This window comes from Musa acuminata, chromosome BXJ3-1, assembly GCF_036884655.1.
Source record: "Musa acuminata AAA Group cultivar baxijiao chromosome BXJ3-1, Cavendish_Baxijiao_AAA, whole genome shotgun sequence".
NCBI lineage: Eukaryota > Viridiplantae > Streptophyta > Magnoliopsida > Zingiberales > Musaceae > Musa > Musa acuminata.
Window position 1 is genome coordinate 4,119,673 of NC_088349.1, and position 18,523 is coordinate 4,138,195.

Genomic DNA, 18,523 nt, shown 5'->3' on the forward strand with positions numbered 1-18,523 from the left:
ATTTCATATCATATCTCTTTGGTTATTATTACTAATAAATTATTATAATATCATATCTTTAGACTTATAATTAGTTTAATTGAGGTTATAGATCTATTTAAATCATTTATAATATTTTCAAATTGACTTTTTAGTATTTTTATTTTGATAGTCAAAATATTATAACAGACCAAAGCATAATAAAGATGAGAAAAATTTTAAGAGGTAATTTAAGTATTTCAAAAATTAGAGGATCCTATTTAAAAAAAATAAAAGATCCAAAAGAAAATATATTTTCTAGAAAAATCGAACTCACACGAAGAGATTTGATTGGGCTTACAAGAGGCCCAAATCCATCGCTCCTCCCTCCCTCCAAACGTGGCTTTCCGATAGACCCTATCGCCGCGATTTCTTTCACCGCCTCCTCCGCTGCTGCGCTTCCGACTCCTCTTCTTCTGCGCCATGGATTTCGAATTGAACTACGAAATTTCTCGCACCGTCGATTACCTTCGCGCCGGAAACTTCACCAGAGTCGCGTTGCAGGTCCTTGTCCCGTCCTTTGTTTCGGTCCAATAGCTTCGGCTTTCTGAAACCTCCGATTCTAGGGTTTATCTTGCTCTACCGCATGATCTATGAAGTGTTATCTTTGTCGTCAGTTTCCTGACGAGCTGCTGAAGGACTCGCCGCGGGTGGCTAAGACCCTGAGGAGCGAGCTCGGAGCGGGGGTCCGGCTGTTCGTCATGGCGGACGCGGCGTATGGAAGCTGCTGCGTGGATGAGATTGGGGCCTCGCATGTGGATGCCGAGTGTGTGGTGCACTATGGGCACGCTTGCATGAGCCCGTAAGTTATCTTTGATATGTTAACTTAGGTTTCTGGGTTTTAGGGACTGGGGACTTGGAAAAGTATGTACTTTTGATGAAAAGGCTCACTTTGACGGTGATCAAAGATGTCGGTTCGTCATCCTGTGCCTTAGGTTTCTCCATCATCCAGACGATGATTCTACTTTTCTTTGCATAATTCCCGATGTTGCAGTTTAGGGAAAATTTTCTGGTCGCTGCCTGTTAGTTTTGGAAACTGACGGTTTTGGTTAAGCTTCTAAGGCTTTAATTTTAGCATAAAGATCATAACTTCATCGTTCTGGACTGTTTTCAGCTCCACTACCTTGCTTCTTTATGGGTTGCACATCATGGTCTTGAATTTAGAGCTATTTTTCAGATTTGAGTAGGATCTATAGGTCCCTTTTTTAATGGTCTTTACCAGTTCAGTGTATGATATCTCTTGAAATTGATACCTCATCCAACCTTGTGCTGTTATTATTGGTTTTAATGTTCTTTCTTGGTGGAATTTTGCACTTGAATCGAGAATTTTTTGGTGATGCAGTAACCTGTTCAGGTTTTGATCTGCCAGTTGTAAATTTTATCAAAGTTTTACTGTACTATTGTCTCAATTTTCCTCAGTTTTCTTAATTTTGTAAAAGGACACATTTTTTCCCTACTTGGGTGGTTTTGAATGTCTTCCATTTTATAGATTTTTAAACAAATTGCTTCTGCTTTGAAATCATTGTTCCTTTTTATCTGTAATTCCTGATTGCTTACTTTCAGAACGTCGACTTTGCCTGCTATGTTTGTGTTCGGGAAGGCTTCTATCGACATAAAAGATTGCGCTGATCTAATAGGTCACTGCTTATCATCTACCAACAAACCTATTCTGGTATGTGCCACTTATACATGCATATATATTATAGGTACCTATGTTTTTTTTGTATTAAATTCTATCTGTCTGTTATGTGCAAAAGGCTATTGGTTAAAGAAAGATTTTTCTGCTGCTTAAATAAGAGAAAATGCAAGTGCTAAAACATGTGAGGCAGAATAGCATGGCAACCTATTCAAGCTTCTTAAAATATTCGTTATAAATTCAATGGATGCTTGTAGAGACATAGTGATGCAGGGAGTTCCTTGTCCTCTACATTCGGATTTTAATGGAAGTGCCACTGATTCCAAATCTCAATCGTGTAGACATTAAAATGTGTTTTGGTAGATTTATGATTTGCCTACATCTTTTTGTTAATCAAATGCTTTGTCGCCATCAAGGATTAGACCTTGAACTAAATCATAAGATCTTATAAGGATCTCATTGTCATCAGCACACTGTGCTGGCTGACACATTGCATGTCCCATTTTGATCACACTACTTGTTGATAGGCATGCTGGAGTCACCGATTATTTCTTTTCTTTTTTCTTTTTTTGGTTTTTTTAGGGGTGTGAACTAGGTAAAGAAAGTTATTATAAACATGTTTCTATAGCTTAGATTGAAAATCCAATATATAAGAATCCTTTAATTTCACGAACTAAACAAGTGATAACTATTAGTATTGCAGTTGTCATGAATCCTCCTTGCCTTTGGTTTTGCCTTGTGTTATGATGTAAGTATGCCATTTAAAATTTCCCCTGTCCACGTCCTGAGCGTATATAACTATGTATTTACCCCTTAAAGATTGAGATTTAGAAAAGAAGCATGTGACAATCGTGGTATGTACCATAATATTAGCTATAGAAGGGATATACATTATATTTGAAGTTTCAGTTCCTTTTTGTGATGTCATTTATTTTTGCAAGAATATATGTGAGGTACATCTTTGGGACTTATGTAACGCTGTTCACTTCCTAGTTTCTACTATTCTACTTCTTTTTATAAATCTGAGCATGGTTTCCTAAATGTTTCATAACCATGATATTTTGTTTTTGAAATAAAATTTTGTCCACATCAACCATCTGTTTGTTGCCTTTTAATTTCATGCTCTATTCATCTTTCAACACAATTTTTTACTTGTTTAAGTTCCTTTACTTTTTGTGTCATTGGCCCTTCATGGATTAATTGGGCTTTCATGGAATCATTGGACATCTCTCCTTATGGGGACTAATCTGGTCTACAATTTGTTAATCTTTACCAAACAATTTATCTGTTAATGGTTAGCTTTAAAATACCAATATGTTGTACAGATGATGTGGCCATCCTCATTTGCAACTGACTTGTCATCATTATAAATAATGTAATCATTAGAGTACATGCGATTTCATGTTGACATATAAGTATGATAAAAAAAGGTTCTATGGCTTTAGTTATATGATCAGTTAGTCATAAGATGCTCGTCATAATAAATCACCTTGCAGCGTACAAAACTAAAAAGTAGAATGTAATGTATTCACATGGCATATTGTTTCTCTTTTAAAGTTTGTTATTAAATTATTTATTCACCACATTTAATATGTAGGTCTTGTATGGACTGGAGTATTCACATGCATTGATGCATCTCAAAACAGTGGTAGCTGAATCGTTGGTATTGAGTCACTCCAACTGGGGCCCTATGGTGAAATATTCAGATGTCATTGGTTCAGTGATAAACCCATCACAGGACTGTACAACTGAGAAAGATCAAATTAGGTCACTAAATGGTTCCATTACTAATGCTGGATTCACTAGTGGCAGAGATGAGAAAAAGATCCTTAAGTTTGGTAATGGCCGAAGAATGGAAAATGGTACCTGCTTCGAACTTGGAGGACTGACATGGAGTATCCCATCAGATCACAAGATAGAGGACTACTTATTATTCTGGATTGGACCTGAGAATTCTGCATTTACCAATGTTGTGCTTACATTCAATAACTGTGAAATAAGTAAGTAAAATTCTGAAAATGTTTGATATATTTCTTTTAACTAATTGTCAGATTATGGATCTTTTTCTGTTTAAAGCTCAAATTCTAGGAATTTTAACTTGAATTTAGGATGTTTGGATACTTCAATTGTTGCCAATAATTGACCTTTTAGTAGTTAGTGCCATTTCATTTTATTTGCAATTATAATTCTGTTGATTGAGACTCATACTCAATTTGGTTGCTATTTAAAGGATATGGTTGTTATTTGAAAATACTCTTTTCCCTGTTCAAGTACTGACTTTTCTGTAACATTATTGTTACTTTTAGATGGAGGTTATGTCTTGTGCAATTATTGGATTATTTGCATGTCAATTACCTACAAGCACTTGAAGTTTTAGTGTAAAAGAATTTCTATCAAACTTGCCATTGAATTAAATTGTCGGTGTTTCATACTTAATGGAAGTCATTCTTTTATCTATTTACTCATTAGGACAAGAGCTGTAAGAGCTTGCTGCATTTCTTGTCAATAGTTATTAACAGATGGCTAAATAATGCTTCAAAGGCTTAATATTGTGATTGTGAAAATTTTACCATAGCCAAGATATCCCTCTTTCATTCAAGGAAATATTAGTTGCCAAGATGATATATTCTTGCTCTTTGGGTTACTTTGGAGTTCTGATCTCATTAATATTTAGTACTTGATATACCATATGATGATGACCAGCAGAAATGGCAGTACCAAAAAGCTGAAGGGACACTGAATTGCTAATATTTGTTGGAGCCTTGGTGTGAGGTGCAACATGGGCTGCACTTAATGTAAAACTGGATGAAAGCATGTCAATTGCTGTAGCAGTAGAGCAAGAAGAGAAAGAAAGAAGAAAAATAGAAAGGGACTGATGACTTAACAGAGTAATGAATGGTGTTGATGATGGCAGGGTTGGTGGTAGATATTGGATGTACTGATTAATATGTGAGAAAAACAATTCAGATCAACTGCTTACAGCTGATTTTGCCATGATCAAGCTGTATCAGTTAACTCTAATTGACATTGACATTTGACTTATGCATATGTCTTCTTTGTATCTTTTATTTTATTATCTTTTTGGATGAGGAAGGGAAGAGGTGGCATCTAATTTATTATTCACATATCATCATTGTTAGTGGTGATATCTAAATCAGGACTAGGACTCATTGCTTCAGGACGAGGGAGGGCTGGTTCAATTTATTGTGAATTCCCTAATTTTTCTTCAAAAGACACATAAGCAGGGGTGATACCCTGGCCTCTTCCAAACCCCAGCATTGGTCTTCCCAACCTCTCCCTCAAACTCCTGACCATAACAAATAGGAAAAGGACAACTTAGTAAATCTATATCTTTATATAAAGAAAAACATGAGGCAGTTCGTGGATTGTTTCAAATCAGAACTGAGCTGCACTTTTAAAAATCACCAAGCTAGAATATTTACAACAGATCTGAGCTACTTCAGAAAAATTGAACTTGGATATAAGTTGAAGTCAGGATGTCTTATTTTTTATTTTCAGGTAGATTAGAATACAGGCCAAGACAATGACTAATTTAGTTTAAATTCTTGGTGGTAATTTAGCATAAATGTTTCTTTGCAAGGAACTGAATTTAGGGTACCAAACACATACAAGGTTGGGCCTGGATCAGTATGGTCCTGTTTGTACTGGCATAGACACATGATATGTGGAGATGTACTGTGGTGTATGAAAAAGGCAAGAAAATCTGCAAAAAAACTTTAAAAACCTAATCTTAGGTTTCTTTCTCACCTAAGCTTGGCAAATACATTCAGAATTGATAACAATAAAGTGATTTCAATCTTGAAAACAATAAAATACCAAATTAAAACATATATCGGATAAGGATAAAAAACAATATCTAAAAAATACATGTATATGGGAAAGAGTTTTAATTAATATACATGCATAATAAATTTAATGTAAAACTAAAAGATGTACCTGCTTCTACCAAAATGATTGATGTGAGTCCATGGCAGGTTGATCAGGATCCTCGATACGATGAAACTGTAGATAGATACAGTATGTCTGCAAGACTTGTGATATTAGTAAGCAGTGTACAACTTAAGCAATGACGTGATAGCGCTTCTCCCTTACTTTTATTTTGTTTGTTAAAATGTTAATTCAGTGGATCAAATTCACTTGATCTTACCATTCATTGTTACTCCTATTCTCAATTATTCGGCAATTTCAGTCCAAAATTTGGTTTTCACCATCATGCTTTGATGTTGCTCCTTAAGCATGCCTTTCTTGACTTCTGTCCATAACCAGGTACATAATTTGGTTGAATCCATAATGTCCCAACTCTGTGGGGTGCCTTTTACACTACTGACGAAAACAAAATTGATTTAACAGATTAGGGACAGCTTATGCTACATGAGTTTGGCCTTCACTGAAAACAGGACTAATTGAATATTTTATTTGTGCAATTAATTTTGTTGTAAGTTTTGTCTAGAACTCTTTACATTAAGAACCTCAAGTGAAGGCAATTAAGCTTGTATACATGACAAAAAGGAAAGCTAATTGTTATCCTTCTGTTATGTATCTTTGGTAGCTTATCCATCCTCGCTATTTATCTTTGTTGCAAGTGCCACTGGTAGTCTTGATTTCAGTAGAGATGTGTCAGAAGTTTACTTAAGGAGTTGGACCATTTTCATGCATGACTTCTTGTCTAGTATAGATAAATCCATCCTTCTGCTGTATATCTTTGTTCATTGCAAGTGCCGATAGCAATCTCAATTTGATAGTTGTGTCAAAAATTTACTCTTCATGACCACTTAGCTAGTAGTGATGCTATTTTGCAAGTTTGATAAGTAAACTCTTTTAACTGATGCACTATGATTTATCATATCAGTGAACTGCAATGCTGTGGTAAATTGATGCTAGTGGACCACTGTAATCATCTTGCTGCAAGGATACAAATATGTGTGACTCACTTCAGAATGTCAAGGTGGAACAAAAGTTCTCTCACTACTTGAATTTGAGAATTTAACATGGAAGAGCAAGCAAACTTTTAGACATGTTGTGAATGCATGCATTAAATAGTCTCTTATTCTTGTTATGATTTAACTTTTTTTAGCATGATAAAGATGCTGATAACATTGAAAATCACGTAATGATATCATTTTTCTTGAGGATATTTGGAAATGCAAATTGAAGTTTTAAATAATGCACATTTGTTTCTGTTCTGAGTTTTTTATTTTATTCAGTCAGGTATGATGCTGATGAAAGACGCTTGCTGGAGGACACCTCTTGTCAGAGAAGAATTCTCAAGCGTAGGTACTAAATGTGCATCGGGCATATGTTTTTAATACATCATGTGTCTCATGGACAACTGACCTGGATTAACTGCCCATGTATGCATAAATTCATGTAGATATTACCTTGTGGAGAAAGCAAAGGATGCGAACATTGTTGGCATATTGGTTGGCACTTTAGGTTGTGGTATGTTCATAGCAGATTTTTATTTTATATATGTACCATTTTGGCATTTTATTTAAAGTTCAGCATCTCTACACTATCTCTGGCATAAATTAGTCCTTTACGTTGCACCTTATTAGTCATGTGCTGAACTAAAAATAATTTGCAATGACTACTTTGTGAATTTACATTAATCAAGGCTTGATTTTTGTAAATCAAGTTAGTAGAAGAGAGCTAGGCTAGGGTGATAAGAGAAACCATAAACCCTAACCTAATTACATGAAATTAGATTAGAGATTAGGTTCAAACTTACCTGAATTTGAAGAGAATTAAAATAAAATATCTTCTTCTTGAGCAAGTAGTTCTATTTTAGATGTTCTGGAGTGATTTAGGAGAGTTTTGAGGGAGATTAAAAGGGAATCACAGTGAGAGAGAGGGCGCATGAGAAGGAGAGTAGAGGAGAAAGAGAGAGGATTGGTTTGATATGAACCAGCCAAAGAGACCTCAATTGGTCTCTTTCGCTTGAGATACGACTAGTCGGGTGGGCTTATCACTTGGCAGTATAGTCAAAGGTGCTAGGCGTTAAAAGGCAATAAGGTGTCAAAATGCCTGAGGTGCTAGGTGCTTGCCCGAAGTCTAAATGATGCCATGCACTTGCTACTATTGAAATTTTTTAAAGAAATATGTAATTATTGAGAAATATGATCAGTAAATTTAAAATAAAACATCAAATTACATTAATTCAAACTACCATAGTATTACATTGTCCAAATATAATAATAAAAATGATAAAATAAAACAAGATTAATATCAATGATCATTCATTATCCTCAACAATCTCAATCTTGTTATCATCTTGCTGTTCAGTTGATTTGTATCCCTGAGGAGTTATTGGGAGTTGCTGCCAATTGGTAGGGGAGCAGGGAGCTATTGAGGAGGATTGAGATGGGGAAATCAATTGGAAGGGAGTAGGGAGCTATCATTGATGGGAGCGGGAGCTATCGGAGGAGGGTGGGTCAACTATCAGCTAGGACAGGAGGAGGAAGGAGGGAGGAGAGAAGGGAGTTATTGGGGAGGAGGTAGGGGAGGAAGGAGAGGGGGCTGTCAGGGTTCAAGGAGGCTTGATGCGGAAGAGTAGGATGAGGGAGAAGCGGGCTATATCGGGGTCTGGGGATGCTCAATGCAGAAGGGTAGGAGGAGAGAGTAGGAGGCTGTCGGGGTTCGGGGAGGCTCAACATGAGGGGGAGGGGAAGGAGAGAGAGTTACTGCAAGAAGAAGAGCCCATCGGAGATCCACTCAATGCATAGAAGCCTCTCACTATAGGTTGACTATGTCATTCGCCGTTCGAGGGGAAGATGCTGCTGCTGTTTGCTGTTGGAAAAGAAGACGTTGTCGCTGATTAGGTTTTCCGAAGGAAAGAAATAGAGTTTCGTGCATGTGCGTGAGGAGAGTGGGGGAGGGGGGAAGGAATTGGGCTCACGCTGATATGGTGCGGGGGGAAGGTATTGGGCTCATGCTGACATGGTTCCATTGAACCAGAATCAGCGGATCATGGCGAATTTGGTTTGTTTCAGGTTCTAGTCAACTGGATTTGGTTCAGGATTGTGCCTGAACCGCCGACACCTAGGTTGTCCCCAGTTGATGGTGCCTGCTTGGACCTATTACTAGGCACTTGGGCCTCGCTTTGCTCGGGCACCTAGGCAAGCACCCAATTATTTTCCTTCTGCTTGGTAAGCTCCATTTACAGGGTGGGTTATTGGATGGTAATCCCTGTATTGGTCTTGGACCTGATTGGGCTTGTTTTGCTTCCTGACCGCTGGTCAGACCATCAGATACACACCCATGCTATACCGGGTCTGGAGAGTAATGCAAACACTTCAGTTTCTCTTTGGCTTTGAGTTCTGAAATCCTTGAAGCTTTATATTCAGTCTTTTTCTGTTTCTGGTTTCTAATTTGCCAAGCTAATTCTTGTTAAAAGCATATGGTCAATTTTGTCTGCTCCATACAGCTGGTTATCTTAGTATCATCCAACAAATGAAAGAACTGATTAAGGGGGCTGGAAAGAAGTCCTATACACTAGTAATGGGAAGACCAAACTCTGCCAAACTCGCAAACTTTCCCGAGGTAGTAATTACTCACAAACTGTAAGTTTCTTCTGTTAAATTGTTTAGGTTGAATTATCTGATCATGTATCCTGGGCCAGTGTGATGTTTTTGTCTATGTCTCTTGTGCCCAAACCGCATTGCTGGACAGCAAAGAATTTTTAGCTCCAATCATCACTCCTTTTGAAGCTGCATTAGCTTTTGGCAGGTAAGTTGACATGCACTGTCACAAACTGCCATACACTCACTACCTTTTGTTGATAAAGAAATGTGTTTATTCATTTTTGTTATTATCTTTAAATTGATTTTATATTTTAAGATGATTAAATATGGTTAACTCTTTCTCTCAGAGAGTAAAATTTCATGGTTTTTTACCCAAATTTATTTTGATACCATGGTGTTTAGGTAGCCAACTTAGACCTCAAAGTGATTTGCATATTTTCACCAAACAACTATGTCATCATACTGGGTTTTCTAATGTCTGAACTTTTAACTTTTCTAACTTTTCATTATGGACTGATGCCTGTGATGCAAACCCTGTTCCTAATTTTTTGTATGAATGCACTGGCAGTGTCATTGACAGCTGTGAACATGTATTCATGGTTGGTTGTCTATCCCTGCATCCTTGCTCCACAAATATGCAATTTGGCCACTGAATTATTTTGTTAGATTGGTGTACCATTCTTCTTTTCCTGGACATCTGATCAGAAGAAAAGGTTTCTGAATGACTTTTTCCAACTTTTAGGGGAAGACAGTGGACAGGAGAATACGTTTTAAATTTCCACGATCTGATGGTTTCTAGTGGACCAGAAGCTGTCAGTGGCACCGAAGAAGCTCGGTTTTCCTTTATCAAAGGTGGTTATATGGAAGATATTCAGCCTGAAGGTATTTTCAATGTGTTTTAACATGATACTTTCTCTTTATTTGTTCATCATCTGTTTCCTTGTAGAGTAAATTTCCTCCTTGTGCACTGAGTTTTATTTAGTAATTTATGATAACAAACAGGCTACAGTCAGCCTTGTGATTTATCAAACTATGGTTGATCTTTACTATTGATGGTTGGATGGATAAATACACCGTTGTTAGGAGTTTGTGAATGAACTTGATATTTAGTATGTGAAAACGAATCACTTGCTGCCATGGGCCACTTGCAAAATCATGAGACATAAGATGCATCATCTTCTGGAACCAAATGCCACACCTCCGAGATTGGAGAGTTAATGGGAACTATTGGAAATTTATCTAAAATGATCCCTATAGATTTTTACTTCAAGAATATATGCAGCTTCTCATGCATCCATTCTAAAATTAAGGATGATTATTCCTTGATTGCATTTGACAAGTTCCTTGTCATTATTAGCAGACAATATGTCATCAATATATTGAGATAAAAGTTATAAATTTTCTGTTAAGTGCTAGGCACACTGCATCTGGCAAATTGAAGTGTCCCATTGCTACTAGGTTGGCATCTAACATTTCAGAAGTTGTATCTTAAAGTTATTAAAAACCCATGGTTTATAGCCTTAGGTGAATATTAAATTCTGATTCTCTGATTATTCATGTAAATGTGTGGGATCATTATTGTATAGTGCTGTCTCTGATGAAGGAAAATATTGCTCAAAATTAACAAGATCAAGAAGTTTATTGTACTTAGAAAGCAAAGGATTCCACATGCAGTGGAATTTTGATGAGCTAAATGGTCGATGATCTCATCATTAAGTGCGACCAGCTTTCTTCTAATGTCATGTGGGCACATCCGAACGTAAATTTTGCAGGTATTGCTGGGATCAATGTTAGGAAATTGATATGAGTTTGATACTAAATCAAGTTTTTCAATCATATGATCCTGTGACAACTGAAAGAGATGCCCAATTTGATAAGGGAGCTGAGAGCTGAGAGAGATGTCCCATATATAAGGGAGCTAAGTTGGTCATGCCTTCACCAGTAAGCAGCAAGTCGTAGCAGTTATTCAATTTCTTCCTATCAGTTGATCTGCATGACCTTTTCCGATGTGGCCATATATGTGAACTGGAAGATGCATTTTCGATCTACATTCAAGTGTAATTTCTTAAGGAGGTATGGACATGCTAAAGAGACCTAGATATAGTATAACTCTGTAGCATTCCTGTCATTTCTTAGCATACTTCTGTAACATTCCTTCTTAAGTATAGCTCTCCAGTTAGTTTATAATCAGAATAATGCCAGCGGAGGGGAGAGCTAATCATTGATGATTAGAAGATTACTTGAGATAACTATGCAATCCTCCTGCGCAAGTATCCAATCCTTCTGCCATAGTACATCTTGAAACATTGACTTTTAGCTGACATCTAATTATATGGCTTCTTTTGATGCTGACAATCTTTTAATATTTCTTGTTTTAATGGCTCTTTTTAAACAGTGAGATTGTTCAGCATTTCCACTGGGAAATTGAATTCACATTTGGTCTGTAATTCATGCCAATTTTCTATTGATGCAATCTTTTATGGTATCTTTTTGATACTTTTTGGTCAAACGCTAGTGCTACTGAACTTATGTTTCATAGTTAATTTGATAATTGAGAACTGATCATTTTAACAGAAAATGGTGAACATGAGGAAAGGTCCCTTGCATTGGCAGAGACCACTGAGAAGGCACTAAATTTGCAAAGCCAGCATCCTAATACTATTATGTTCAAAGGAGCTGCTAGATCTGGGTCGGAATTTTTTGCAGCTCGTTCCTACCAGGGTCTCAACAGGCAATATGAAAACCTGGCTCCTCAATCCTATGTGATAGGCAGGTCCGGCAGGGCATCAGGTTATGCAGATGAGAAAATGCAAGCAAAAGAATCACCCGGTGCTGCTGTATGACATGCTTAATATGGTAGCAGTTGGTCTATTGTGCATATTCTGCACGAGTAAAGCATTCACATGGTGCTATTTTATGATATGCTATTTATGGGATACTGATCAAGGATATATGCCAAGGGATGACACATCAAAAGACTATGGATATACTGATTAGGCACGACAACTTCAAAAATGGGTGAGATTTGCCAGCCAGATTGGACATCGAGTTGAGTTGTCTCCACTGAATAATTAGTTTTGTTAGTGATGTTTTGTTTACAATTTTGTAGATGTGGTCATATTTAAATATGTTAATCTCATGGTCAGGGTGTTGTTCTTAAACCATTTGTTGACTGCCCTTGGCCTGCTTTCTTTTGATTTGGGTGCTGCGGAATCTTGTTATTTTGTTTCGACCAGTGAACATGTTTTCATTTCTTCGTAGAAGTTGTAAATTTGTGTGTGTAGACGAAATGCAGTTTTAACAAATTGTTTTGGTCCTTTCATATTTGTTGGCTATGGTATTGCAGATGTGCATCACTTGATGTTCGTGTAGTATATTGGGTGATTTCCTAGGTGACAGTTGGTAGAGGATAAAATGAACCTTCTCAGAGACCAACATATCGAGACCTTCACTTAGCAGTGGAAGGTCGTCATTTCTAGAATGTTAGTTACGATATGTAACCACATAGTGGCCAGTTGAGTTAGGGTTTAAACATGTTTTCTCATTTTGTTTCTCTCTCTTTGGCACCTATGTTTTTTCTACATCACTGACATGATTGATTAGAGATTGATTTAGACATCCGAGGGACCGAGTTGGACTATCTTCGACATTGGTCTTCTATAAGGTCTCGGGTGACATGTTGGGAGATTAAGACAATATCCATATTCTTATGACATATTTTACTCCTACCTACCACTTCTAGAGATAACATGCGTCACACATTGTTTGGTTCGAATAAGCTTGTCGGCCAACCACTCTAAAATTAGGATAAGTATATATTATTTTTCGTAATTAGTTACTTTTAGTATCTTAATTTTTATACTTTAAAAAGTTACATTGATATCTTTATAGTAATGAAAGTGAAATATCTAAGTTCATTTATTTTAATATCATGAATTTTATTAACAAAAATAAAAAATAAATGATAAAAAAATAATTTAATATTTCAGTTAGTGGTGATAGATAAAAACGTTGTTAGGAGTTGTGGGTGACTATTATAAATGAAGAGAGCATTGGCGAGAGGTGAGGGCTATTCTATATCTGCGTCAATATCAACGTATAGTTATCGAATGACTCTTTCATCACTTTGCATTTGTGTTAGTATCGATACAGATATAGAGCAATCCTCGCTTCTCATCCAAAACAACCACTCGCGGCCCCTAGCGGCACCGTTGTCCACCACTACCGACGTCGTCCGCCACTATCAATTAAAAATATTTAAATTATCTTTTTACTATTTATTTTCATATTTATATTGATAAAACCGACAATACTAGGATAAATGGGCCTAGATGTTTCATCAGTGTAACTTTGTAAAGTACATGAATGGAATACTAAATACTAAAGATAGCTAACTACATATAATATATAATTAGCTCCCTAAACCATCGTTTCTATGTTTCGTATGTAAAGATAACAAACTATCCTTGTATGATACAAACTTTCTTTTATATTACAGTAGTTTCGAATGGAGTTGTAATGTGTCTCCGTTGAGACGTTTTGGTGTAACAGAAATTTTGTTTGATGTGCATTTGTGATAATCATGTACGCTATTTGTTGTAATATAATTTATAATTTTTTTCAAATAGACATGTAAAGTATTTATAGTTATAATGCTTTTGATACTGAACTTAAAACGTTGCAAATGGATAATATCATATTTTTTATTATCATTCAGATATTATAAAGATTTCTATGATATTTTGATCTAAATTTGATATAAAGTGAGAAAAATTAGAAATTTCATGCTTGGTTTTGAAATATATTAAAATAGTTATGGTTAGTGGGATTTTTCTATAGCTCTGAGAAAAAAATATAGCTCTTTAATGTTTAGAAATCTTTCGATTTTTCTAAAACACCTTTAATGTTTGAAATCATGGCTTGTATATCCCTCGTCATCGTAATCTTCTCATTTGGATGGCATCGTCGATCATCGCTTTCTACTCATCCTGACCACCTTCGTTTCATTATTTTTGTCCCTCTACCGCCTCCTTTTCCTTCACGAGGTCTCGTCGCCTCCGTTTTGTCGTGGTCACCTACACCCTATCGGTTTCGTCATTCCAATTCCATCTATCTTCTTTGACCCTATCACCTCTTTTCCCTATGTAAGGCTCTATGCTTTCGTTCCATCATGACTACCTACGCACCTCATTATCACATTCCTTATCATTTCGATCGCACTATCATCATGGAGCATATGTGGCTATGATAACTATAATGGGATGAAAGCGAATAAAGATCCTCAAATGGCAAAACTAAAAACTAAAAGCATATTCCGAGAAAATTCCAAAAACGATTTTTTTCAAGAAAATCATATATATAATCGTTTCACTCCCAACTTAAAGACGCAATGTTTGAAAGAAGGCATATTTAACTATCTATCTTTTTAGCAAACACTTCATATCTTCAGCTTGCCCTTTGTAATCCTATTATTATCACACAACGTTACATTACAACGTTCTTTGCTCCCCATAAAAGCATTCCAACTCAGAGCGGGATTTGGCCGTACCAGTGTTGTCTCTCTCCTCTCACTCTCTCACCCTCTTCACGAGACGATCCTGTCGAGCTTTTCCGATACCATCTTCATCCTCGGCCTGGCCAACGGATCGACGTCGGTGCACGCGAGAGCCACGTGGAACGCCGCCGCCAGCTCCTTCTTCGCGTGCACGTCGCGGAGCAGCACCGGGTCCGCCAGATCGGAGAGCGGTCTCGCCTCCTCGAACCCCTTCCTCACCCACCTTACGAGACCGGGCACCTGCTCCCCGGACGACGACGACGGCGACGGTGACGACATCTCCGGTGGCTTCCCGGTCAGCATCTCCAGCAGCACGACGCCGAAGGAGTACACGTCGGACTTCTGCGTGGGGAGGGCCGCGGCGGACGCGGCGGCGGCGCGCGCCTCGGGAGCGCGGTAGGGGCTGGGGAGGTCGAGGTGGGTGGACTTAGCGGATTGGGGTAGTGCGGCGCCGATGAGACCGGTGGTGGATGAGGAAGGGGCGGCGGCGTCGGAGGAGGAGGAGGGAGAGGAGGCGAGGGAGAGGAGGCGGAGGAGGCCGAAGTCGGAGATGCGGGGGTTGAAGTCGGCGTCGAGGAGGATGTTGGAGGGCTTGAGGTCGCCGTGGACGAGCTTTCGGGGGCTGCAGTCGTGAAGGTAGGCGAGGCCGCGGGCAGCTCCCCGCGCGATCCGCATTCGCACCGGCCACGACAGGCTCGGATGCCCCGACCGCCCTGACCAACATTATTTAACGTCTTCTTAATTTACCACAATTTTCACATTTATAAATTAAAAGTGGAATTACTTCCCAAATTAATCTACAATATAGAAAAGGTTTCACGAGCTTCACATAAGCAGGAAAATAATTTTTTTGGATTACTTATGATATTATTTAAAATGAGATTAAACGTCTTTAGACTTTAATGTCTCAATCAAAGTGGGCGTCCAAACGGTGCAAAAGATGCGAGTGGAGAGTGTATTTGACGGTACAGAGCTGTTTGACTAACCACAGTAAAACGGAGATTGCCTCGAGGACACGGAAGTCGTCGCCTTTTAGGTCGCACATTAACTTGTGTACTACTCCCCTTTCCTCTGGCTAGTCTATCCCATTATGAGTGTCACCCATAATTATACTTGATGAGAAAGCAATTAATGATGTACAATTATTTGTGTATATCTTTTTTTTCCCAACTTAAGGCTCTTTTTCTACACCTTTTGCCTTGCCCTAATTATTTATGTAGAAATATCCTGATGCATAAAACACTATAAGTATAGTTGATAAATTTAATTTAATATAATAAAAAATTATAAAAAATATAAAAGAAGAAAAAAAAGCCTTCGGTGAGAATTAGGTAAACAATTTGATTTTTTAAAGGTATCTTCGGCTAATGTTTAGATCATTCATTTTCAACATTTGAATCCCGAATTAAGAACAAAAAGAAAGAGGTAATGCTCCTCGTGTGCATGATTGTAGATGACTTAAAATATATTGGATTCTACATATCTTTCTTTTCAACATATATTAAAAATAAGATTTAAGTACCAGATGAGTTCTATATATACTACTTTTAATTTGATACCATGGATTTTAGCTTTTTGCAGGATATATGTGCACATGTGGAACTTCAATTTAAAACGGTAAATAAGGAAATCATTAATTTGGGAAGGATTGTATATGTAACAATGCTTATAATATATTTGATGAATGGGGGAATATAGTACTCGGGAATAATTAATTGAGCGGTGATCCACCGCGCCGCACCCCAACCCAACTGAAGTCGCCTGCGCCCTGACGACAAAGGCGGCAGGAGACGAGGACGAATGCAGTCTCTCCGGTCTTCACTTGGAAGATTCCCCGAACAGAACACTGCTGTGCCTGGTGTCGGCTTTTAGCTTAATGTTGGTCAAATCGTTGGGTTTGGGTTCTAATTCGGAGGATGAGATGGGAATGAATAATGTTGACGTCTTAGTTGTTCGTTTAAGATTAATTAATTAACTAGTTGATTAATGATGTGCGGAAGAAGAAGAATGGGAGAGAGAGCTGACCTCGGAGTGCAGCGGTGAGATTGCCATTGGAGATGAAGTCGGTGATGAGAAGCTTCTCGTCGGGCGCCCAGTAGTAGGCCCGGAGCCTGACCAGGTTGGGGTGGCGTACCCGCCCCATCGCCCTCACCTCTGCCGCGAACTCCTTGTACCTGCCTCCGGCGCCGCCGCCTTCCCCCAGCCGCCTCACCGCTACCGCGGCGCCGTCACCAACCACCACTTTGTACACGATCCCCTTCCCGCCCTTCCCCAGCACGTACGCTGACGCGCGCAGCAGCTCCTCCAGCTCCACCTTGAACCCCTTGTCCATCGCCACCAGTTCCCCCTCCGCACCACCGCCGCCCCCGGCGACACCCTCCTCCTCGTCCTCCGACGATGGCAACCCTTGCTCCCCCTTGTCCTCTCCCGCCGCCCCGCACCACGTGCAACCCCACCGCCGGCCGGGTCGTCCCGCTTCGCCTCCCAGCTTCGCGCACCCTTTCTCTTGATCCTTCACTTTCCAGTACGCGCACACAACGACCAGCCCCATCAGCGCCACACCAGCCGCGTCCGCTACCGAGATCAGCACTATCAGCCCCGCCCTCATCCCCCCCGTCGCCTCGCCCGCCGCCGCCTCTGCCCCGGCCCCGCCAGCCGACGCCGACGCGGCCGCCGCGGCCCCCCGCCTCCCTCCCGGCGCCTCCGCCGCCGGCTCCGTCCGCGCCTCGCAGGGGATCAGTAGCGGGAACCCGCACAGCCCCGGGTTGTTAAGGAAGGCCGTCGGGCCCTGGTTCGCCAGCGACCCTGCCCCGGGAATCTCCCCGGAGAGGTTATTGTAGCGCAGGTCGAGGCTCACCGTCGACGGCAGGTTGCCGAGCGTGCTGGGGATCGCGCCGGAGAAGCGGTTGTGGGAGAGATTTAGGGTGCCGCCGAGGGAGTCGAGTTCGCCGAGGTCCGGCGGGATGGGCCCCTCGAACTCATTGGAGGAGAGGTCGAGCTGGACGAGCCCCACCATCTCAGCCCAGATCCCGGCGGGGATCTCGCCAGAGAGACTGTTCCCGGCGAGGAGAAGTCGCTGGAGCTGGCGGCAGCCGCGAATCGCCGGGGGTAGGGGACCGGAGAGGGCGTTCCGGGAGAAGTCGAGGTTCTGAAGGCGGGGCAGGTCGCAAACGGCGGCGGGGAAAGGGCCGGAGAGGAGGTTGTCGTAGAGGAAGAGAGAGTGGAGGGAGGAGGCGTTGAAGAGCTGTGCGGGGATGGGCCCGGAGAGGCGGTTGCTATGGAGGTTAAGCCGGCGGAGGAATAACAGCGTGCCCAGCTCCGACGGGATGTAACCAGACAGATTCTTGCCCGAGACGGCGATGCCGACCACGCGCGGGTATGCGAAGCCGGTAATGTTGGCGCACGACACGCCCGGCCACCGGCACGGGTCCTCATCGCCTTCGCTCCACCCAGCGAGCGACGACGACGGGTCCTCCGACACCGCCGCCTTGAAGGCGAGGAGCGACAGCCCATCCGGCGACAACGCGCCGCATCTCCTCGCCAGGGCAATCGCGTAAACTATACATAAGAAGAAGATGATCGACAGATGCAACTTCCTCCTCATCATCATGCAGTAGTGGTGGTGGAAGCAGTTTGGTTTCAGGTGGTCGAGTATTTAAGAGTGAGGAGCGGGAGGTGGAGGGAGTGCGCGCGTTAATGCGTATGCATTTGTGGAATGAGAGAGAGGTGCGGGCGATACTTAATCGCGGGGGCCCGATGGGAAGCGCAGGCGCG

The 18,523-nt window shown here is 40.4% G+C and overlaps 2 protein-coding genes across 2 annotated transcripts; one reads left to right on the forward strand and one right to left on the reverse strand.

The window, feature by feature from the left end:
* Positions 1-345: 345 nt before the first annotated feature.
* Positions 346-12,517, forward strand: LOC135628955 (uncharacterized). The gene is made up of 10 exons (XM_065135989.1): positions 346-522; positions 636-820; positions 1,582-1,690; positions 3,252-3,654; positions 6,880-6,949; positions 7,047-7,114; positions 9,099-9,214; positions 9,294-9,400; positions 9,938-10,077; positions 11,770-12,517. The coding sequence occupies exons 1-10, from the start codon at positions 442-444 to the stop codon at positions 12,036-12,038; spliced, it is 1,548 nt and encodes a 515-aa protein (XP_064992061.1). The 5' UTR covers positions 346-441; the 3' UTR covers positions 12,039-12,517.
* A 2,118-nt stretch (positions 12,518-14,635) lies between these two features.
* On the reverse strand, positions 14,636-18,410 carry LOC135628954 (receptor protein kinase-like protein ZAR1). The gene is made up of 2 exons (XM_065135981.1): positions 16,775-18,410; positions 14,636-15,462 (listed from the first exon to the last, which is right to left on the reverse strand). The coding sequence occupies exons 1-2, from the start codon at positions 18,357-18,359 to the stop codon at positions 14,780-14,782; spliced, it is 2,268 nt and encodes a 755-aa protein (XP_064992053.1). The 5' UTR covers positions 18,360-18,410; the 3' UTR covers positions 14,636-14,779.
* Positions 18,411-18,523: the final 113 nt, after the last annotated feature.

Coding starts and splice junctions, on each gene's coding strand:
- LOC135628954 (XM_065135981.1), bottom strand. CDS start 18,359: ATGATGATGAGGAGGAAGTTGCATCTGTCGATCATCTTCTTCTTATGT. Junction 15,463..16,774: donor TCTCACCGCTGCACTCCGAG/GTCAGCTCTCTC, acceptor AATGTTGGTCAG/GGCGGTCGGGGCATCCGAGC.
- LOC135628955 (XM_065135989.1), top strand. CDS start 442: ATGGATTTCGAATTGAACTACGAAATTTCTCGCACCGTCGATTACCTT. Junction 821..1,581: donor GGGCACGCTTGCATGAGCCC/GTAAGTTATCTT, acceptor GCTTACTTTCAG/AACGTCGACTTTGCCTGCTA. Junction 10,078..11,769: donor GGAAGATATTCAGCCTGAAG/GTATTTTCAATG, acceptor TCATTTTAACAG/AAAATGGTGAACATGAGGAA.